Source organism: Cyrtonyx montezumae, unplaced genomic scaffold, assembly GCF_038088225.1.
Source record: "Cyrtonyx montezumae isolate F1298 unplaced genomic scaffold, pur_monq_1.0 scaffold_1, whole genome shotgun sequence".
In the NCBI taxonomy this organism is placed as follows: domain Eukaryota; kingdom Metazoa; phylum Chordata; class Aves; order Galliformes; family Odontophoridae; genus Cyrtonyx; species Cyrtonyx montezumae.
Window position 1 is genome coordinate 20,405,128 of NW_027071825.1, and position 24,503 is coordinate 20,429,630.

The 24,503-nt window shown below is 38.0% G+C and overlaps 1 protein-coding gene across 1 annotated transcript in view; it reads right to left on the reverse strand.

Moving 5' to 3' along the window:
- Positions 1-3,862, reverse strand: part of PTPRC (protein tyrosine phosphatase receptor type C) — a 56,555-nt gene extending 52,693 nt beyond the window's left edge. Inside the window, exons 1-2 of the mRNA XM_065743013.1 lie at positions 3,789-3,862; positions 3,586-3,703 (exon numbers count right to left, since the gene is read on the reverse strand). Coding sequence (XP_065599085.1) covers positions 3,586-3,652 — 67 coding nt within the window. The 5' untranslated portion in view covers positions 3,653-3,703; positions 3,789-3,862. The remainder of the gene's footprint in view (positions 1-3,585; positions 3,704-3,788) is intronic.
- Positions 3,863-24,503: the final 20,641 nt, after the last annotated feature.

Sequence of the window (24,503 nt, forward strand, 5' to 3'; positions counted from 1 at the left end):
AAGACTTTTTACTTCTGTGTTTGCACAGAAGAAATTCAGGGCCCAGCTATAGCTTTAAAAATATTCTTAATAGCCCCAAGAATATTCTTAATGTTGTGTACTTCATAAGTCTGCTTAAAAGAAATAACTTATTTATTCATCTTTAATCTCATAGATCGAATAGAAATGCCAACAGCAGACATCTGCACATGCTGCATACGGCAGCAGAGCTCAGTGACCCCCAGGCAGGGAGATCAGCCCCAGAAGCCAGCCCGGGGGCACTGCTGCCTGGAGCAGCACAGTCATTCTTTCCAACCCCTGCTAACCCATTTCATTCCTGTAACACACAACTCTTCTTGCAGGGGTTTGTAAGGTGTTCACTCCCAGCCCCAATGAGCTGAACACATGCTAGCAAACCCTGCCGAGCATACAATGCCTTCCTGCTGTGCCTCTTTCCATTGCCAGACTGGGTGTCCTCTCTGCAGCTGTCCTGCATGCTGTGGCCAGCAGCATGGCAGAGATAGGCATGGTGACAAAGGGGAGTGACAGGAGCAGGACTGGGGAGGTGTCCTGCAAAGTGCAGGGTAACAGACACTTGAACTAGTGCTAAACAAGGAAGTTAAATGAGCATGAGACATCAAGTTAACACAGCAGAGTTCAGTGTGAGTAAATTCACTCTTCCTACCTGGCGGGGGCAGATGTATGCAGATATATTAACTCCTAAAACTAAATCAAGAGTGTAAATAGAGGACAGAACATTTTTGTGACTTGAGGTTCTCGTTTGCTTGCTCCCAGCAGAGTACATTTATTGCTACAAAGAAGTTGCACAGGAAAAGAAAACAGGATGACTTTCATGCACTACATACAATGCAGTCACAGCTTCAGCATGCAGGCTGCCTCCCTGGTTCATGCATATGCACACTCGTGGAGTCAGAAAAACAGAGCCTGATTCCTGGTGCAAAGAACATTTTGAAAAGTCACTTGGTGCCATACACAGAAAACAAGCCAATATTACTAAGTTCTGTCACTTAAAAATTAGGTCTGCTAGCCTCCTTCCAAAGGGACAGACATAGCCTGAGAGATACAGGATGACTGCAAAAGGAAAACTCAAAAATTGTACATGGAAGCATCCACATCGTTTTTGCATGGAGACTCTACAGCTTCAGATTTCTGTGTGCCTACTGAAATTCAGTACTTTTTACATGGAAAATAAAGTCACACTGAAAGCTATCAGGCAATTATTTAGCTTCCTGAAATAAAGGAAGTGGCTCAGCAGTGACTGAAGCTTTTCAAAAGCTGCTAAATTGCTAATATATTTGTGGAGGGTGAGAAGCCTACATTAATGAGCTAATGGAAAAAAAATGCTTGCAAGCATAACATTTTTTTCCTTTTTATCTATGTAAAGAGAGCAAAGGATTTTTTGCTGTTACTTTGTTTTGTTCTGCTTTTGTTGTTGCAAAGACAACATCATGGTGAATCACATCAGGTATGTTAGTATGACTTCTTCGATTAGAAAGTCAGCATAGATATTAGAACACATTCTGTTGTTGATTTTACACTAAGGTTTTTAAGAAGTGTGCATCTGGCAACTACAGATTTTCATAAAGCTTGCTATTTCAAGTGGGGGACATGACAGACTAAGAACTACTGCACAAAGTTCTGAGGAGTTTGATGGAATATTTCAGCAGTGTAAATGTTTACGAGGCTCTTGAAGAAAATAATGTGAAAAGAAGTCCAAATGCACAACCAACACTAATCAGTGCCTGAAAATTGCTCTTACCGTAAAACCAAAGCCTACATCACCTCTTCTTAACATTGCTCCTCCATAAAGAAATTCCTCCCTAGGAGGCTGCACAGTAGGCCCTAGCCACCAGGAAGAGTAATCTGCACAGTAAAGATGATGCACAATTGTTCTGCCACCCTGACAGGAAAGCCAGCCTCTCTGAACCTCCTGTTCCTACCCTTCCCACTCTGCCCATGGTTTATATAAAGGGATCCCAAACACCAAAATTCAAAAAAACAGAGGAAAGAAAGCGGATGGATCATTAGAAGTGTAATATCAGACAGAAAAAGAGGAGCTCCATGCTCTCACATAAGCCTGTGCCAAACTACACGTGAAAGCAAGGTCTATGAGGTTAAGTACTTCACACTGCAGCCAACTGTTAATTGCTTTAAGTGCTCTAGAGAGGAGTTGAAACATATCCTTTATTTGAGGTTCTTCTGTTTAACAAAAATGCACAGAGAGGAACTGGTTCAAGCTAGACTGCTGTGTGCAGACAGAGAAAATAACTATTCTAAATAAAGTACTGTTAGCAATTCTGAGTCTTCCAGCCTACTCTGTTAGCTAATACATCCTCTAACTGTGGAGGTGACAGAGAGAGCTGGCAGCTGCCTGCCCTTCCTGGAAAAAGGGACCAGTGGGAAGTCTTAGAAAACACTTATAAAATGGAAAGTAGGACAGCAGATTCCAATAAATAAATAAATAAATGAGGAAAAAATCTTGTTCTTTTCCCTTACTATAGAGCATTCACTTAATTTTATTATAATATGAAGCAGCTATTAACCACATTTATTCAGTGCTGACTCTTTTCAGAGATTCTGAAGGACAGGAAAGCTAATGCTCAGACTTTAAATGTTCTTAGTGAGTCATCAACTAAAAGCAGACCATTTTCTTGCTCACATCAGCAACGGAGTTACTAAAGTGACATGATAGAAACATACACATTTAATGTATGTGAAAAGATATTTCAGTGCTGCATACAATCTCCCATTGCAGAAAATATGCTGTTAGCCATTTTCTGAGTGAACATCAGTTAATAAAAACAAACCAACCAACTTTGTGTCTGCTGTAATTCCAAATTACATTAAATATCAAAACTGATGGAAGTTACTTATAAATAAAATGTTGCATGCTATTTTGAAGAAAATAATTTCTTAAACAGATCCATAAAATTATTATTAAGTAAGCATTAACTCAAAATTAATTGCTTTATTTGCTACTTACAGTATCTGTGACAAATTCACCTACACCAGGCTAACATCTATAAAGAATTCTGAAATTTCTTTAAGAAGCAGTCTTATAAACTAATTAATTATAAACATAATTTTTCAACTGTAGAAACTAACTTACAATGCTGTGTGCTTTTTTCTTAACAACACTGCTGTAAAAATCAAACTGAGGAACTTTAAGCAGATTCTCAGATCAGGGAGTGCTTAAATTGAAGGGAAGATTGTTTCTTGAAGCTTTTAAGCACATAAAACAAAGTACTGCATTTTGAGACTAAACCAAACATAAAGATAATATATGTTCTCACAAGAGATCTGAATTTATATGTTTTTAAATTCAACTACGAATCCTTTTTTTTTTTAAATCTTCTAAAACTTCTAAAGTTTAGTTTTTTAAAGTCTTCTAAAACTCACACAATTGCGCAGAAGACATTTTAGCTTTCTACATCATTTCGTACTTTTTCTGACACCACTGCATTCAACTATATTCTAGTTGTTGAAAACAAATATTTCATATCCACTTAAAGCTTGAATCTGTTTTAATTCTACAGAGATATCATGGGATCAAAATTAGAGAAGGAAATATCAATTGCTACCTACCTTGGGCCAAAGCACCCTGGCAAAGAAAGGCAATGCCAAATGCCAACAGTTTAAACCACAAAAACATGGTTATTTCTGGAAATCAGGCGTATCCTCATGAAGCAGCATGTGTCTCTCTCTGGAAAGCAAAATACGTGTTATCTCTCTGTAAAATAATTTTGCAGTAAAACTTGAACCAAAAAGGAGAATAACCGGGCTCATACATTACACTGCCTGCTTATCTGTGAAGGAGTTGGCTTCCTCTGTTACCCCGAACTAACCACTTGCAAACTTACTGTGCACAGTGATGTCAGCGACCATTACTTCTTCAAAAAAATCTTTCAGTTTCCAGGAAGTTAAGAGGGTTTTTCTTAAATTGCTGCAGTAATACTCAGCTTCCTTAATTCAAATAAAATAGATTGTTTTCTGCCATTTCTACAGAGGGACTATCAAGACTTAACTTTTCAAAGGACCGGACTCAGGAACTCACCATTCTCTTTCTTCATATTCACTTTTCTGTTGCATACATTCTATTGAGCCTCCTTTCATTTATGGACAGTTAAGATTTCTGTTGAGACAAAAGAAAACCCAAACAATCGGTCAACAAAACACAGTGGCAATAAGACCTTCATACAAAGAAACATTTCTAATTTTTTGTTTTTTTTTTTTTCTGGTTGTTTTTTTTTTTTTTTTTTTGCAAGGCAACTCTAGAACTGACAGTAACTTCCAACAAATGGATATAGGCCATTTAATTCTGTTTTCTAATTCTATCTTCAGTTCTTAATTCTGTGTCCTCCATGCAATTCTCTTATCATGACAGTTCCAGGTGACTGTGGTCCCTTTCCTGGAGTAGACGTAAGATGGACCAAAGACATTATGTCACTGCATACACTGAGCTAAGACTCAATAACTAATAAAAAATACACATTGTATAGTAGTCTACGAAGGGAATGAATGTTAGAATAAATTCCTTCATTGGAATCTATGTGTTTTTATTTTTTCAGGTCTTCCTAAGCATCACATACATACACTGAAATGATAATTTACAGACAACATAAGTAAACTAAATACTTCGTAAGATTAAATCCAGCTTCTACATGTCCAACTTTGAGTTACATAGGCCAAAATCTTAGCTTCCATTAGAAAATGTGTGTCGATACCACCTGGTATAGTAATTATTGTAAATGTGTACATAATAAAACTGACTTGGCCTAACACTCCAGAAACCCCAGTTTTGATACTTGATAACTTCATCGTGCTGGAGTTGTTTTAAGTTGAATTTGGATTGTAGCTATATATTGTCTGCATCACTGACATTTTAGTCCCTGTTATTCTGGACCAAACCATAATTCTGAAAAGTCCCACAGCTGATTAACATAATGCACTGCATTCTATGGAGAATTTCACAGTAAGGCTCTCAACAAGAACCAGGTGCTATTTCTACCTGACCTTCCCCAGCAGTTTTACACAAACTCTGCTTGAATTCTGGAGCTGACTCCCTTAAAAAAATTCCAGCACAGTGGAACTTTTCTGGCTGTGTGACATTTACAAAACCTTCATATCACTTAAATATTGCATTTATAACCAGTGTAATTTAATTAAAGCATCACTCACTCTAGCCATCATACCATTATAATACATTATTTAACAGCTGAGGGAGTATAAACCATCGATTGCTAAAATTGCTGACCAAGCTTACAAACACAGGGAATTCATAGATTCAAACAATATATCAAATCTTAGCAAAGCAGGAAGAAGAAAAATTTCTCATTTCCAGAGTAGATCCATCAGTCAGAACATCTATTTCAGTGGTCATTGTTTGGCAATGAGTTCAACCATTGTCCTGTATCTCAGAAAGAATGAACATCCTTCGAAAAATTACAGTGCTTTTGTTTTTAGGCTAGTCTCAGGTGATTTAATATTACATTTGCTTGTAATATGTTTTGAAATTGCAGTAGTCTATTTGATGTTTTTCTAGTTGGACATGTGAAGAAGAAAAAAAGGATACTGTGGTAGTGAAACACAAGCTTTTCAAAGGCTGTAATTCAGAAGCTGATATTTTACTGAGGCTAGCTATGTACATTTTACCCACAAGATTCTCTAAACAGCTGTATACCTGGCCTAAGAAGGAAGAAGAAAGTGTGTGACAGAAAGCAAAGTCTCTCAAGTTTTCTCCCCTCATAATAAGCCTTTAAAAGCAGGTAATTATCAAACATGTCAGCAAAGCTGGATGTTACACAAAAGAAGTTCACATCTAGGCAAAAACAGAATCAGCCAAAGGGCATCAATATACTCTGCTAGTATGTACATCAGTCAGAAAAAAACTTAAGTGTCTCTTGATATAAAATCATGTGCATTAAAGGACCTGAGAACTGACAGAAATCTCAGCTCTGCTGGATTATAAAGCAGGGCAGCTTACCTCCTCCTGGCCACAAGAAAGTCAGAGAACGATTGCTGTAGACTTATTGGGTACAAGTTAAGGTCCATAAAAGCAGTTGGTCCAGTAACAGAAAAAGGAGAGATAGTTTGAAAGAGAAATTCCTACAAAAGTCAGTGTAGGGCTGGGTTATGCCCAGGATATAGGATGTCTCACTTTACTCTTCCTTCAAGGAGTGATTCCTTGGTTTTGTTAGCTAAGAACAGCACGCTGTAAGCAAGCCAAAGAGCTTGCTACAAGTATGAACCACATTGGAATTGAATTTTCCAGAGTTTGATGAAACTGATATTAGAACGATGCAATACTAAGATTTTACACTTACTGTTTTGTGTAGGTTAAGCAGGTTTCCTTTCCCAGTGTATTTCACCCACTGTTAAACTAAACCAAATGGAAAGCTCAGGCTGTACCAGCTTATGCAGTAGCTTAGAAGGAATAAAGTCACTGACAAGGCAATTATACTGAAATGGACAATATTCTAAAAGAGGGCATGTGTTTTTCAAACACATTTGAGAAATGAGAGCAATGATGTGCGAGTAAAAGTTACCAAGGTAGACCAGATAAACTTCCTCATAGCTCCCTGCTTTACAACAGCTTTACCATCTCTGGTTGGACTGTCATGGGTTGCTCCAAGAAGACTGTGGCATTCTATTTCCAACATATAAAATAACAACCATACTCAACATGCACACTAAGTATCTACAGAGCCTATGCAAAAAGCAGTTCTTCCCAGTGCTTGTGTTAAATGGCTAAAACAGGACAGTGATCAAAAGCTACCAATGAATCCTAAAACCACGGCCATTTTGTTCTCCGTGTGGTTTCATACTTCCAGGCTTCAGTCTCTTTTTTCCCTAAAAGTTTAGCTAAATAATGATGAGGCATTAATACTCCTCGCTCTAAACAACTTCCAAGTTAAAATTCTTCATTTCAGTGCAGTGCCACTTCAGCTTTCATTGCAAAGAATTTTGACAAAGGCACATTTATTTTAATTCTTTGCAGCTACATAACCTGATGTTGTTTTGTACTAACGTGATTACAGAATGGTGTATAAATTAGTTTTCTCAAATAACTGTATATTTAATTTATTTGTTTTCTTTTTGATTCAGAGTCCCCCAGTGTACAAGTTACAGAGCACGTAGTTCAATAAAATCAAAAATTCTCTAGATGCTCCATACATCATTTGGATTTCAATGACAAGCACACTTTGCTCTGGATAATATTCTCTACATGGAAGCTAGCTGATATGATTCAACTCAGTTATGTTCACATTCACCACGGCTACACATCAGAATTAAGCACAATCTGAAGGCATACACCTTAGCAAACACTCTGGGATGCAGGACAAATTCATCCCAAGGGCAACTCTGTTTAAGTCAAGGGAGCCACCTCGATAATACATTTCATCCTGTAAAATTAATTTGACAGGATACCTCTGAAAAATATTGTTCATGCTAAAGAATATATGTTACAGTGCTTTAAAACTTGTGTTGAGTATTTGCTAGGGAATATATTGCACACATACTTTTTCAGGCTTGTTTGTAACTGCCAAGAACAATTTCTTGAAGAAAGAAAACATTTTTACTTAATATGTCATATTGGATTAAATTATTTTAAGCTCAAGAGTAAACAATACAGCTCTTTGTGCAGCCATACTACTATACTGCTACCAACCCTCAGGCAGTGATGATTTGACATCTTCATTTCATACGTTGCCTGTGTCGTCTATATTGTACCTGTTCAGGACAGAGATCAGATTTTGGTATCCCTGAGGCACCATTCACAATCTGGCCCCAAATGAGCAGTATATGTATGATAAGCTCTCAAAAGTGCCAGGCACTTGTTTCCTGCTTACAAATAAAATCATTCTGGGATAACACTCGGCACACTTATTCTGAAATGAGTGTTCTTGAATCACTATGTTTAACATACTCTTTAGAATTTGCTTCTTTAAACAGTGGCAGTGAGTCCAGAAGCATTGTGTCATTTCACCCTGAAAATCTACTCTTCCTTCCTTGAAGGAGTCCTAGAATCTGAGAAGTGCTCAGAATTTAGCTTCATAGCATTCAAGCCTCGTACAATGAATGAGTTCACTCTATCTTATCCAAGAGGGATCAAGTAAACATAGTTACATTGCTTCCATCACCCATTTTGAGAGGGAAAAATAGGAGGGACAGAACAATCATTTGAATATGTTACCATTAGCCCAAACTCCTTGTTGAACTCTCATTTGAAAATCTATTCAATGATGACAGATTTCCTTCTCTTAGATTGATTCTCTATTTTTCCAGTTTCATTTCTCCTAGTAGCAACCTCTAAACTCTCATGGACACACATGACGTTGTCATGACAAACATGACTTTGTTTCAGCCAACATACCTGAACAACTACAGCTTAAAACAGCAGTGAACTGACTGCCAGGCAAGGAGCCATGCTCTGCAAAATCTCTGACACTCAAGATCAGGAGCATCCTAGCTGGAGGTACTAAAGGAGATCTTTCTGCACATGATGATCTTTCATTACCTTCACCAAATCCACCTTGCCTTTAGAAAAGTTGATTGCTTACAATTAGTTAAACAGTATCTGTTAACTAATTTGCCCAAATTATATACAAAATTATATGAATACTATATAAAAATATATGTACACAAAATAATATATAAAAATAGAAAAATGCCTTACTTGCAACACATGGAAAGTCAGATTTGTGCTACATTTACAGAAAGACTGACAGAACACAAGTCTGTCATGTCATCAAAATAATAATAGCAACAACCCCCCACAAATTGGAAAGAAAAAGAAAAGGCCTATAGCTTTCCCAAACTGCTTCCATTCTGGTTTCAAAAGAGCAGTCACACGCTTCATCATAGTTCACTGGATATTCTGTTATCACCTGGACATCGTTTCCTGTATGCTCTGCAGCATACTTAAAGATACGAAGATATGTCTGTACTAATGTTTTAAATATACCAAACAGAATGGAGATTTTGTTTGTTTGTTTCTTTTTAAATAGTGTGGCTCTGTCTGGAGCAAGCCAGGACCTATGCCGGGTAGGCCACTGAACCTGTGTTTTGGTATCTTGAAGGAGCAGAGTGGCTTTCTCTCTGAGAGTTCTCCATCCCTTTATCAGCTTTCCCCAAGTATGTATATCCTGTGCTGCGCTGTTAACTTCTGGCACCGTGCTCTTCCACACAGGCTGCTTCTCACCTAGGATGCCAGACTCATTGTCATATACTATTAGCTGTAGCCTGCAAGGCCTCCTAGTGTTTTTGCAATCTGTCAGAAGACGGTGCTCATATCCAAGAGTATTTGTGCGGGTTTTTGTTTTGTCTTGTTTTTTTATAAGGTACCGGATAGCTTTACACCAGATGTCTTTCTAACATTCAAACTCTGATTATTTTGTGGATCAAAACGTATTCTCACAGCTGACTGCAGTCATTATGCTACACAAACATAAAAAAAGCCTCTCAGCAAGGCATTTACAGACATAAACCAAAAAATTTACCTGTAAGGCTGATCTGCTTGCAGTAATGCTGTCGGTCATCATCTGATAGCCCATCTCTTACCATTCACCCTGTTCTGACATATTTTTCTCTCTGGGGCTGTCCAAACAATTTAGACAGATGTCTCCAAAGACAAGCATGTGGCAGGCATTACTTCCTCCTCAATGGCTTGTCAAGAAACTGCCATTGTAAAGCTAAAAGTGTCCAATATATTTCTATAATCTTTATTCATTATCTGCATCTTTGAATTTGAAACAGTTAGGAAACCAGGCTGATCCCACAGCCTTACCTTGCGCTTCACTTGTGCCACAGCTCTCTGCCACAGTTTCCCTGAGTTTCCCTGCCAGAAAGCTCTTCCTTTTACATATGTTTACACACACACAGTAGGCCAACATAAATCATATGGCAAGTGTATAATGCTGATACTCAGAAAAGAAGAAGAAAACGGCAACCTAAAGATACACTGGTAGTCTTTATTCTCACATTACAAAAGCAACAAATTATCACACATAGTACATTTAAAGTATATTTAAAGAAAAGTAACTATAAAACATTGAAAGAAACAGTAAAAAAAAAAGTGAACTATAAGCTGAGACAAACTTTCCTGAGAGCTTTCTGTAGCATTTTAAAGAGTTCTGTAATAGTGGAAATCACAGGAAGATACAGCCTGGAACATATGTTTTGTAAATATGTTTTTAAAGTATTGTCCTAGTAACATTTTTAGTCCACAGTCATGTGAAGGTCCACATGTTTTGCTTATTTGCTCCTTTCAAAGAAGTGCTAAAGATATGATCTTGCCACACAAATTCTCTGACTTGACAGAGTATGAGTCAGTGCTTTAAGAACACTTTTACAGTATAGATAAGAAGTGGGAACAAGCAGGGGACAGAGGTAGAAAACACATGGGAAGGAATTCAATAGCATGGAAGAAAGGATACTTGCCATGTGTTATACGTACATCTTCGTAACATGTTTAGTCAGTCAGTTCTCGACAATGATTATTATTCAAATCCAAATTTACCAAACTATCAGCCTTTTCCTAATCTCTTCTACATTCATACAGACATAATCCTTTCTCTTAATCCAAAATGTTACTGTTCTGGGACAAAGACAACATGTCTGGCAGATAAACATAATGGTGGAAGAAGAAAAAAAATATATGAAGAAAAAAATGCTGGATTATTCAAGGCAAAAATGAGACCTACAGTTCAGTCCTACTAAAGTTAAGACTGTCTGGCTGATTTTTTTAGGTCACATATTCATTCAAATTTCTCCAAATTAGCACAGTATTCAGAAATCTCTATGAAAATCAGAACACTTGAGTAGATGGAATGAGAACTACAGAAAGTAAATCTGAGCAAAAGTGAGACAGACTCAATTAAGCACTTCAATTTCATTAAGGGGATTAAAATGAGTATTATAAAAAGTCATGTATGTGATTTCAAATGCTTCTTTGTCATTTCTTATTAATGGGTTTAATTAAAGTCAGCTAACAGGTGTGGAAATAATGGAAATATATGCTTTTGAATCAACAGCAAGGTGAGCAGTAGGCACTTGTGCAAGAGAAATTGTGGCATAGTGCCAAGGAGATGCACGATAATTTAAAAGTAAGTTAGAGAAAAGACAGCACTGGGAAATTAAACACACTGAAATGAAATTACTGGTATCAGTAATACCCTATTTCTTTCATACCCTATTTCTATTTCACTGTAGCTCATTCTGTAATAAACATTCACAGACATTTAGTTTAAATTGACTATTTTAACCACGCCAGAAAACCTCAAGGAAACATCATTGGGACCTTAGACAAAAAACAAAAAAACAAAAACAGAATGTGTTTACTGCATACAATGCAATGAAATGGCCAAGAACAGTCCAAAGAGGATGATGAAGGAAGAGCAGGGAAAGCTGAAACAGCGCATGCTGTGATACTCCCAAAACACTGGGAATTCTCTATGTACATTAAATACTGCATCACAATGACAATAAAACAGTATCAGTTTCTATTTGTCATAGAAAGAAAAACCTTCCACATCTCTCAAAGAAACATCTCAATTTCACAACGACTAATTTATGTTCACATACTGCCCAAATTCTAGTTTTTGTTCAAGAAAATGGCCCAGTTTTGCTGACTTTTCCATTTGTTTTAAAAATCCATGAAGGATTAGCAATATAAAGTTCTAACATAACAAGAATATTTATTTTTCCCATATCAATCTCAGGCTGGCAGATCAACTAAGGTAATATGCTCTCTCTCCCAAAGATAAACACAAAACATTTGCACATCTGCATACTGCCATATAGCAGTAAGTTACTTCCCATATTTAGTAAGTTGGGAAACATTGCAAACTGTGCAACAACTATTTGGCAAGAGACTCTCATCTTCTTCTGACAAAAGATCCCCTTTTATAGTTCATGAAATTCTGTGTTAAAATGCAGAGGCAACATCTACAACATGTTAGGTTATCATTGCAGCAGTGAGTTTACAAGGCCCATAAATGAAAGTTGGGGCTTTTCCTTTAGACGTTGGTACGCTGACAGCAGTACATTTTCAGTTTGCTGGTGATTAGCAGGTTACCCCTCACAAATCCAGAGACTCATCCTGGAGAAGTTTCTGACAGATTTTATCTCCTTGGTCTGCACATCAATATTTTGGGCAGAGGAGACCATCACTGATGCAAAGATAGCATGTTCACAGACGTTTTTGTATGAAAATCTATTAGTTTGGTAATTGTTTTCCTTTAACTATTCTGCTGTAAAAAAAGGAGCATAATTTTAAGATAGAGGACAATGGGCAAAGGAAGACCAGCCTGCCATCTGTGATCTCTTCAAACCAATTTTTTCACTACTGTTCACAGAGCTCTTGACTTCTTAAATCATGGTCTTTTAAGATCAAACTTACACTTCCAGCTGCAAATGTCTTTTGTTGTCAATACCACTACAGCACTGGGACAGTGAGAGTGCCAAACAGCAGACCTGAGGAAGCCAAGCTCCAACTGAACTGTTGAGTTTGGGGCAAGGTGCAAGGGAGGGAGAGTTTGGTCTTTTCCCTTTTGTTTGCATGAGGAACACAAGCAGGGCTAGAAAAGAGAAGTACTAAAATGAGATAGGAAGAGTTTTCTCTGCTGCTTCCACAGTGCTCTCTGCTCTGCTCCAAGGAGAGACAAGAAGTAGAAAAAGCGTTTTGAGAAAGCCTAGTTTTGATGCATGCCTCAGCTAGCACTAGAAAGCTAAACAGGCTGAAAACGTAGGCCTACATTGCACAGCCACCCAACCTTGCAAATTCTCTGTTGATTATGCATCTTTACTTATTAGCTTAAGAGTTTTATGCTTCCATTAATATTCAGATTATTTAAGTAATAAACTAGTTTGCTTCACATGGTCTTCAGTTGTCATATTGTGTAAATCTGGTCTTATAACCCATTTACACCAACTTTCAAAATCTTTCAAAAGTGCTTATTAAACAAATTAAAGCTCCAAAGGAAAAACAAAAACCAAAAGCTTCCCAAACACATTACCTATCTTGTATCCAAACAAACACCTACTTAAATTGCTTTACTGCTGATAACACCTTTTTATGCTGTGTTTGTTGAAGACTTTGTGTATTGGAAGCATGTTTTGCTTAACTGCATCATGAGATGCACTTAATGCTGACCACTACTCCACAAAAGATTGGCAGCAGCATCTTCAAGACTGTTTGCTTATAATCATTAAGCTCAAATATGTTAAGACTGCAATTAACATAAGAACATCTGAACAAGAAAAACTCCTGACTGCTGCTTTCTGCTTATGCTTGAGCTTGGCCTGCAAAGCTTGGCTGCTATCATCTTCCCAGGCTGGTTTCACTTTCTGGTTCCTGTATGATAATTAGCAAGGCCCAGCAATGTGGTGGAGATGCAAAGATTGTAACAGAGGTCTAATGAAATCTATAACTTCTCCAGCTAACTGAAATCCAAACTACACCACACAAGCCAGTTTTTCACATGGTATCCCTAGCAGACCTCTCAGAAGGACTCACTGGGGAACAGCTAAGGTGTTTCAGTGCAGCCCACTCCAGCTCCCTGATAAGAAAATACTCTGGGAATAAATGACACAGGGGTGCTGATATCCAGTCCTGCATTCCCCAACCTTCACTTAGCACACTGAAAAATTTCATGTCAGTGTATGCCTTCTTACATTTGAACTATCTGAATTAAAAGATTAATTAGATCCTCCTGAAATTACCAATTTCTCAGGTTTCATTTTGTACATCAGAAGTACAAAGCTCAAAGTCACCAGGCTGGCTTTGGAACTGAAGTGCCACAGGAGCCAGTACTTTCTTGCTGGAAGTGAAAAAGAACACTGACAAATAATCACCATCCAAATTCAGCAAAACTTATTCAGTCAGTGGCCTCAGGTTCTTCCAAACTGATAAGCTGGTATCTTAGCTCTTGTCAAGATGCACAGGATGATCAGGAGTTTGCACTAAAGCATATGTCACACTAACTCCCAAGTCCTGCAGGACTGATGAACCCAATTCTGGGGTGCTGATGCAGTAGCAGAAGTATGCAGAAATTAGAAGTTCTGATCAACCCTAGTGCCAAGAGCACATCTCTTGCTCTCTCTGACCTCAGGCTGCGCTTTCTTATTGACTAAGATGGTTGTGCCATCTTATCTAGCAAGAGACTTGGTAACTTAGATTTGTTACAAGATCTTGAATGATGGGAAAAAAATCTCACAGTATTATTGGGGCCCCTGACCAAAAAGAAGAAGCTTGACTTCAAGAAAGTTCACTTCTGGTTTTCTTAAAAATGAAGTGTTGCCCTAGAGCTGCAGGAACTTGAGATCTTACAATTAAATATAAGCCAGAGAAGCTTTCAAGTAATCTACATTTTTCCCTTAACAGGGAAATGGTTTATATCCAAACTACATAGAAACACTGAGAAAAAATCCTAGGTTTTATTCTGAAGCTTTCTTGAGAATACAGTATTCATTTTCTTCAGGTTTGTATCCTACAAACAAATATTTGCATTTTAGCAAATCAGAAATTTCAAAACCATACCTAACAAAACAACCATTTTTAGCTAGAGTTCAGAGATAAATTATTTCAAAAGTCACAGCTTCACTCCTGCGAAACGTGCAAGACATATCCCATCACACAGGAGCTACTACAGTCAATATGATTTTACTGCTGTCCCTACTTCCTGGTGGGTTGTGAGGAAGAAGACAGCCAACTCTTCTCAGATAACTAACACTGAAAAGAACTCTGCTCTGAGGAAGGCATCCAAGCAGACTATGTGCTCAGATCATATCCAGCTGAAGTCATTCTATACAACAGCAATATAAATCTGAACCCGAGAGGTTTTACTGAGCGTGTAGGGAAGGTGTTAGGGAATTCATTTCTGAAGTTTAGGGAATTTTGTTTTCGTTTTTAAATCATTTCAAAAATACTTCATATACTTGAGAGTCACTCTCCTTTTCTTAGTGTCCAAAAGTTTTTTTGTTGCCAAGTTTGATTGGTTGGTTTGGTTTTTTTTGTTTGTTTGTTTGGTGTTTGTCTCTGTGTTTTGTTTTTCATTCTGCAAAGAATTGCTAGGAGTAGATTTCAAACTATCAGAGGCTTGCTTTCTTATTTGGGTCCACTGGCTGACTATAAGAATTTTTTAAGACATAAGATTTACTTGCTTGAAATACCTGATACTGAAATTCAAATGGTTCTTTCAAGCAGAATTTCTAGGTAGAAGGATTTGTGACAGGGAGATTACAAGATTTACTTTGAAGAAAAAATGCGTGTTTAAGAGATCCATAAGCCTTCAAAAGAACACCTCCTTCAAAAAGCCCCATCTCACAGCTATAAGGGATGTTTTTCTGAAGTGAATGTATTTACATGAAGTGGAAAGACTTGCAAACAGTACAAGGCAATTACTGCAAACACTGGCATAGTATTGAATAACATATTCCTGATTTTCACTGTTTTCTCAAATAAATCAATTATTTCTTTCATTTACACTAAAACTATAAGCCAAATCCAGTAGCCCTTACTGAAAAAAGTCATTTTACAGACCTCCTGCTGGTCTTGTGCACAATGAAAATGAATACTCCACTGAGGTGAAAGGCAGAATGGAGACTGAAAACACAGACCATATGGAAAGAAAAATTGCATTTATGCCATTTTGCACCCAATAGACACTAAAAATCTATTATGCTGTATTTGAGCAACTTTGAATTTTTCACACTGTTGCTGATGTTTATATATCCATCTGTATGCATATAAAGGCATATAGATGCACCACTTTACACGCACACTTCATTCCACATATAACTATCTAGATTAAAAAGCCTCACCAATTTTACTTCTAGTCATACCAAACAGAATCCTACACATTCCGTGCTATCATTAGCTAATAGTTCCCCAGGTTCTGGCCTCTTATCGCTACGTGTTTCAAATAAACTTTGTGAACATATCGAAATTGTATTTCATGAAGAGAAGACCAGAAAAGAACAAAATGATGAAGGCCAGGCTGGATGGGGCTGTGAGCGACATGGTCTTGATGGAGGAGCCCCTGCCTATAGCAGAGGGTTGGAACTACATGACCTTAAAGGTCCCTTGCAACCCAAACCATTCCATGATTCTATGAAAAGCTGCAGTTAACCAGTCATATCTACTTATAGGCAATTCAAAGTTGCATCTTATTTTCACTTTTACTTAAAAAATAAATTCCCCTTCTGGTTTATATGTAAATCCTTTTGCATCCCAAATTTTATATTTCTAATTATTTCTGAGCTTTGCCCTAGAATGCTTTGGGGAGAGGGGGAGATAAATTATTATTAGAGCAAGGACTATGATTGCCAGAGTTTTTCACCAGTGTGTGTGTGCACATGCACACACCATGTGTACACACCAACTGTAATTCCACTGCAGATTCTTCCCTGATCCATAACTGCCAGTAAGAACTGGAACAAATAAACAATCACACATGGTGATACCAGACATGGTACAGTATATATCCAGTATTTTCACATATTTCATCAGAGGAATCTCTTCCTTCCCACTGCTGTAAGCACAACAGTATCATTCAGACTATGCACAGTAAGATATTTCATATTGTAGTCTAATAACATTTTTCAAAATCGTAAGAATGGTTCAAAGTAAGACAGGATTACCCAATATCTACAGAATATCATTCCGACTAATCTCCTTTAACAATTGGAAAGGAACATTTTTAAAACTACCCTGAATAATTCTGAACTATTAATAATCGTAATTTCCCACTAAATTCATAACAACAAGTTGGATGTTTCATATTGCTTCAAATCATTCTGCCTATTTGAAGATTGAAAATACAAAAATCCATCTATCCATCTATCACACCCAACACAAATGAATTCTATGAAAAATGAAGGTTCTGAAACTCAAATATCAACACGTTAAAAAAATATTACATCAGCATTTCCTTATCATTCTCTGCATAATTATCGAGATAAGCAAGCCAAAGTGATACTGCTTCTTGGGGACACTTGAATGGTGAATTTTGAGGATGGGCATGAATCAGTAACTTTCTTTTAATATCTAGAGTAAATACCAAAAGTGGGCAAACCAGTGCATCGAAGACTTGGAGGCACTTACTCTTAGAAACCAAGTCCCCAGTAACTAATATCATGGTTTTCATTTTTTCCCCTTAAACTTCAATTTGCTCTTTTGATGTTTTTTAACAGAAAAATATAGATATTTCCTGTCTATTTTAAATGGTATTTCAAGATAAAAGTATTCTCAGTACTTTCATAAATTTCCATTAATATATTTCTGATACCATTAATTTATCAGTAATGATACCATGAATAATAATACACAGACAGCAGAGGAAGATCAAGATACCACAGTCTGTGAAGCAGAAAATAAAAAGAAATATCACTGAAAGCTAATCTCTGAGCAGTAGGAGTGTGTGTGATCACTGCAGTAAACACAAACATATCTTTCAGCTGTTTCCCAATACTCTTTGCTCATATGTCAAGGCCTGCCACTTCAAGGATTCTGTGACAGAGACTGTGATTTAGTAATATTACTGAAAACCATAGGCCTGAAAACATATCTGATTGTGAATTCATAGGTGGAAATAGAGCCTTCTCAGACATCTCTACATTCCCACATAGGTAACAGTGCTCCTTGAGAGCATGACCAAACTGATGGTAGGCAAGGAACTAAACTATCTTCCACCCACAAATTCTGTGAGGGTTCTCTATACACTTAAATGATGTTTCTGCAGAAAACTGTGAAAGTTTCCCTTGCACAATTATTTTTCAACCTCGTTTTTACTGTAAACACATTCCTCTGTCAAATAATCTGTTAAGATGTTACAAAGATTTGTGAGAGCAAAACCAGCATGGCATATCTAGCCATATACATAAGTTTATTTTCAAGCAAACCTTCTGTTTGTTGGTTACAAGCTGATCAGATACCGTCTGAGGAGGGGAAAGTTCCCACAACAAAGTCATCCCTTTTATTTTTTTAATCTGAAAACTTCAGAACAGCTAAAATTTGTATAGAGGAAGTTGAAGTTACTGTAAAGCATCAGGTTTCTGAACCTCTTACCGCCAGCTTTCCTCCCACCCTGTAATTCACATACCTATTGACACCACTTTCTAAACTGCAGAGCTTTCTTATTTCTTCAGTATCACCACTGCCATAATAGCAAGCCTTTCACAAACTGCAGAACTGCAAAAAATAGAAATGTAAGAGGGTCAGAAGAAAACACCAGTATCAAAGTTATTAAAATGACAGTAAGTAATTCGTATTGCACCATTACAAGAAAAATATAGCATTCTACCTGCAACACTTCAAAGCATAATAATGTATATTCTTTTTTATTTTCTTAAACATATAGGACAGAATATGTTCATTATGAAAAATATATCAACCTGTTGCTGTTAGAGTCAGCACACACAACATCCCAAAAGCATGACACTGTAACACAATACAATTATTTGGCATACGCAGTCTAGAGCTTTCCTTTTCTCCCCTCTAATCACTGCAGCTCAGAAGAACAAAGCTTTGCCTTTTCATCACCAATTTTCTCTCCTGTTCCATTGGGGGATTCATAAAAACATGGTTGGATGAGAAAGTAAAAGAGCTGGCAGTGCTATGTGTGTACATGGCTGCAGTATCCAGAGACTGTACTGGACAGCCAGCACTTAGCGGGGACCCGCCGGTACTAACAAAATGCAGGTGCTGTTCTCTGTACTACCACAGCTTAGTTCATAAAGCCAGCATCATCTTTGATCTGTAGGCAAGGAGAGGGCAGAAAGAGGTAGAAAAAGTAATTTCAGAGAGGCTCAGTACTTTGGCATAAGGTGCTCATCCCTCCTTATGAAAGGGAGAGAACTGAAAAGCACAGATGAACTGTTGTAATATTTTGAATTCTATGACACAGATCTGCAGTCACCTCTGCTATTAAGAGGAGGAGCTCAGATGGCTTGGAAGGAAAAGATCCAGACAGAATAAAAGCTATTACACATTAGGCCATTACTGAGGAATGTCAATGGATTTAATTTAATTTCAAGAGGGTTTTGAGAGCCAATATTGTGTAGCCTTTTATCAAGGGTTATCTTATCACAAGTATGAAGCTGCTGCTTTCTTTTTTTAATGCATCTTTTGAGGTTTTTCAAAGCGATGGATTTTCTTTTGAGAGACTTCTATTACAGCCTGTGCAATGCCCTGCAAGAATAGGTTTAATTCATACTGCTTCTGCTGTTCCCCAGAGTACCAAAAAAAGAGCAATGCAAATATTCACAAAAATCTCAGACAGAGATCAAGAGAATAGTTTCCCGCTTTTATAATAGCCTAATTCTACTTTTTTGTTCAGAAAAAAAAAAAAAAATGTAGCCCACTTTGCCCTCACGATGACAGTGAACCACTACACATGGGTGGTCAGAACTCTCCTCCTCCCTGAAGAGCTGTGCGCTACCACCAATCTCCTGGTTCCCTGCAGGGCCCCAAAACACTTGCTCTGTGAAGTCCCCAAATCCTCCTGTGGCACAGTATTTTGCTACTGCTTGTTCTTTGCACCTTCCAGGCACAGTCTGACCCATAAAACATCTCTGTGATAACTACAAAAATATGGAGCCAGCATCTCCACACAGGGGCTCTGACAGACACGTACAAGGGGCTCTTCCACAAGCAGCCCCTGCTCCAGGAGCCACCATTAAAGCCATCACTCCTACCAGAAGTTAATGCCTCCAGTACAACGATGTGAGTATCTTCAACCAATCTCTGGATCCCCACTATCTCACATGAAGGACGAAGATCAAGCAACTCTGAGACACGTGGAACAGAAATACCAGAGTCATGATGTAAAGTGATGATAAATAGGCTGAAGTTAGTTCATGCTCTTATTTCTTTGATGAACAGGGTGCAAGTTCCTTCTTTTTTTTTTTTTCTTTTTTAAATTAAAAGAAAAATCCTAGAAATTAAGGAATGGTAAAAGAAATAGTAGAGAAAGTAAATCTAAATAAGCAAGCACTTTCATGCAAATATGTAAGTGTACAAGCATAAGAGTATGCATACATTTTTCCTGTCAGGAACACTAATTCAAAAGCAGGTCTTAAATAAAATGAGAAAAAAATCCCATCTTCTTCATAAAGGTATCAGGAATAACATCAGGAAATGTTATACGAACTAGGCACTGTCTACTCTAGCCTTAAAGACTGATTGCCACTATTCAGCATTTTTATACCCCAGATTTTGTGCCTTACCTTTCCAAACGTTCACTTGCTTTATGTAGACTAAAAAGAATGCCTTCTTTCTTCCTATTGTAGTATTAATATTTTCACTAGAAGAAAGGAAATTCTTCTTATTCCCTTTATTCATTTTCAGTTTAAGCCAGTGTTGCCCAAAGCTAGAATGAAATACAATGAGATGTCTGAGTAAAAAATTAAGTTTTTGTCAAAGGTCAGCAAAGTGGTTGCGTCCCTTGTGCTGTATATGAAGCAGCAGCACGTAAGTACAGTACAGAAGATTACAGGTTCAGCTTCTCCAGCCTGCAAGCAAAGCTGAATTACTTTCTTTGTGATATCTTTTTTCAGTACAGTAAATCTAATTGTCTACAGCACTGAATTTTTGTGACATATTACATTTCTTTCTTCAAGTGAATGTTGAGCTGCAACACGAATGCGAATTTTTGGTTAGTCTATGCAGTTGAAAAATACATTTAAGTGACTCCCTACTTCCCCTCTCCTCCCAGCCTGCCTGCACAGATGTATGTACTGGTGAAGCTGCAAGCTTCTCTTTGGAAAGGCACCATTGCTAAAAAGTCATCAAAGGGATGTGGTAAGAGAAAAGGCATGCTCTGTGTGCCAAAGGGTAGAAAAGAAAATAGATAGTAAATGCACTAAGAAAAGGGGAGGGGCGGTAAAGAAGAAGGAATCATTTGAAATAAAACTGCAAACTGGGTATGGGTAGAGCTGAGTTAATTTCTTTCCAATAACCTGCATTTTGCTGCTGTGTTTGGGATCTGTGACCAGAACAGTGTTGATAACACACCCAGTGCAGCACAGTGTCAAAACCATCTCTGCTTCTCTCTCCGCCCCAACAAGGAGCAGGCTGAGGTAGGCAAGAGGAAGTGAGAGAATACAGCTGGGACAGCTGACCTAGAATAAGCCAAGGGATGCCTTATACCTCACACCCCAAGGCTCAACAACAGAACCGGGTAAATGGGAGTGGTGACTGACTTGTCTTTGCAGTACTTGGATTTTGCTTGTTGTTTGTTTGGTTGGTTTTCCATTTATTTCACTTCTTAAATTGTATTTAGACCCATAAGTTTTCGCATTTTTACTCCTTCCATTTTCTCCACCATGAAAATGGAAGAGTAATGTAGGTGGGGGCCTAGTGGCTCTCCACTGTAAACACATCATACGCTGAGAAAAGGTGATAATCACAGTCAATGCCAATGATCAGGTTATAAATTAATCTAAAATTGTTGGTGATTACAGTTGTCTTCCTTTTTATTTTTTACTTTTTCTTTTTCAAATTTACTGTACCTGAGTTATCATATGATTAACAATATCATATATATATATATATACATATATATATATATTCTTCTTCACTGGTCTCCTTGCAGTTAGAGAGAATTTTAGAAAAAATAATTAAATAGCTCACATGGTCTTTCTCTGAATGCTAATCCAACTACAGAAGCAAACACAATTCCCTGTATTTGGACTACATCAGCCAAACAGGAAAAATCATGGGCTGATTAACAGGTAGATGCTTAATACAGGGTACAGAGGCTGCTAAGCCAGTCAGAGCTGGGCCTCTGTCATTAAACTTGGTCAGACACTATGGCAGCAACCTGGTTCACAAATATTTGTGCATTTTTGCTTACCTATTTGTTCCCATATTTGTTCAGGCTTCCAGGTGAAATAGGCCACCGAGGTTAACTGCACTGAAGTCAACAGAGCAAAAGCATCACTGCTAGGAACTGCTGTAGTGAGAATGTCAGGTTGCAGACATAATTATAACTTCCACACAAAGTTCAAAACTATATTTATTTAAATATAGCTGCTTAATTATGAGAGAAAAGGACATGATTTTGAGAGATGTGATAGCTGTTGCACACAGCTTAAACTATGCACTGTCTTTTTGATGCTAATGCTGACAGAAGCAGCAGAACCATGCACACTTTCTCAATGTGATACTCCTTACTGCACTTGAAGATGCTTCATTTTCATTAGAAAAGCAGTCCTCAGTATGGTGTAAGAAGTTATGCAGGTGTACACAGTGCTTTCTTTTCCTTACTTAGACCTTTCTAGAGCAAAGAAACAAAAGCTGCATCTGCTGACACACCAAAACCTCTGTGCCAGCTGTCCTGTCTGACATGCTGCTACTTTACTCCTTTAGCATCAAAGTCACTGCTTTGAAGCCAGAGCCCAAACAAAACTTAGTACTCATATCAGCACTATATAGAAACAATATTTTTAATAATAAAAAATAAAGTTAGAAAAATCTGTGTGCTTAGGGAAATACAGCCACACAGACAATGCATGGGAGAACTTCAGCTTGAATACATCACAGCGGAAACTCTGCCTGCTGCTGTCATACATAGAGAACAGCCTATGCACATGTAAACCACAATAAAAGGGTGCTGCAAGCACTGCTTGGTAGGAGATGCACTGAGAAGCTGTTATATTCACGCAAGGTAAGGATCAGTCTGAGTCATACCAAGCAGACCTTTTTTCCACGTAAAATAATCTGAATTACCTGGGGTGAATTTACCCATTGCCCCCGACCATCCTGCTGCAGAAAGAAAAGGCAGCAGCACAGACTCCACCTCAAGTCGAAATGCCTGACTTAGAGCGTCTCTGCTGGTTAAGCTGCAGCTGAGCAGGGGGGCTCTCTGCAGGGTCTCTCATCATTTCGTAGATCCACAGTTTTGCTTTGGGGGAGCAAGAATGCCAGAACCATGCCAATCCTCCTTTACGCTGGTGGGAACAACCAGAGCAGGCTCAGAAAACTCCGGGTAGAGAGACAGCTAGATGAGATCCTGAAAAGGGAAACGGAGATGCCTTTGAAAGAAACCACTCTGCCTTCGCTCCCTCCCATAACACATTTGCCCACATCATCACTCATCACATCAGCTTCTCTTCTCTAATTAAATGAGTCTGAACCTGACTTGGAAAAAAAAATGCCAGTAACTACAGCACAGAAAAGCTACTCATTTGCCTGGGTGATGAAGTAGGAGTCTGGTCAGACAGTGGCTTACCCTACTTTATTTTAATGAATTATCCATGAAGTGGCATATGCACAAGGTGCCATGTCAGAATAGTCTGACATCATCACCATCATCATCAGACAAGCTTCAAAATGAGTTCTAGGTGGCAGTATGTATGGAGCCTAACAAACTGCATATAAGCATCAGTCAAAACTAATGATCTTCCCCAGTGAGGAGACATCCCAGTACCTGCCCCCATCAGGAAGGATCTCAGGATGGCATGTTGTCCTCATCCACATACCTGGAGCACCCACATGAAAACTAACTACAGGGCAATTTATAAACTGAGATTTTATTTATTAAGAGCATTGAAATATGTGAAGGTGACATTTGAAGATCAAACGTCCGGCTTTAGAAATGCATGCATTTTTGAATGACGGAAGAACTTGGTAATCAGTTCAAAGGTGGATATTTTTTCCATAAAAAATTCACTATGTGTAACTTTTCTGTGAAATATAAAAATCAACAGATTTTAAATACCAAAATGTAGACTATTAGGGAGGTCCATGTAACCTAAATTATAGCACTGAGAACTGCTCAGAGAAACAGAAGTAGCTCACTCCCGGCTCTCTTAGTTAAGCCCAGAAGCTCTGGTTTGAGAGCAGCTTTGTTTCATTTTTTGTAGCACAGAGATTTGCTTGATTGAGACCTTTTGACTTGAATACAGTTTTGATGTCTGAGAAAAGCCTGATGACATCCCTGCTTCCCACTTAATTTTTAAGCAACTACTGCTTTCAAGTTCTGCGCCCAAGTTTCCTGTCCCAAGTTAACCATTTTATTTTTTTTTTCCAAATACTTTCATTTTCCACTTCTGCTTTTCTTTGCTGGTCAGATTACGTGGAGCTGAGCTCCAGCAGCACAACAGGCTTCCCAGCACTGCAGCTCACACATTTTCTGTATAACTGATCACCACTTCCTTTTTTATTTCTAAATAAAATAAGCTTCAATGATATGCATTAAAATCTTCCAAAAACAGTGCCATGTCTGTTCCCTTGCATCAGAGCTGATCTCTGATGTCAGCACTAGAACTGGGCAGACATCTCACGTGGTTTCTGAATGAAGCTCATCAATGGACTGTAAGGAGCGAGCATCTTCCCAGAAATGAGAATGGGTCACAAATCAGAAAGAAAAAACTTGCTTTTCTCAATGCTACCATCATTCAGAGCAGTTGAGGGCAGTAATAGGACAAGAGGCTTCTCCCTCCATTTTGCCTCAAACCACAACCACTTGGGGAAAAAAGTCTTCAAAACAATAAGCACTTCT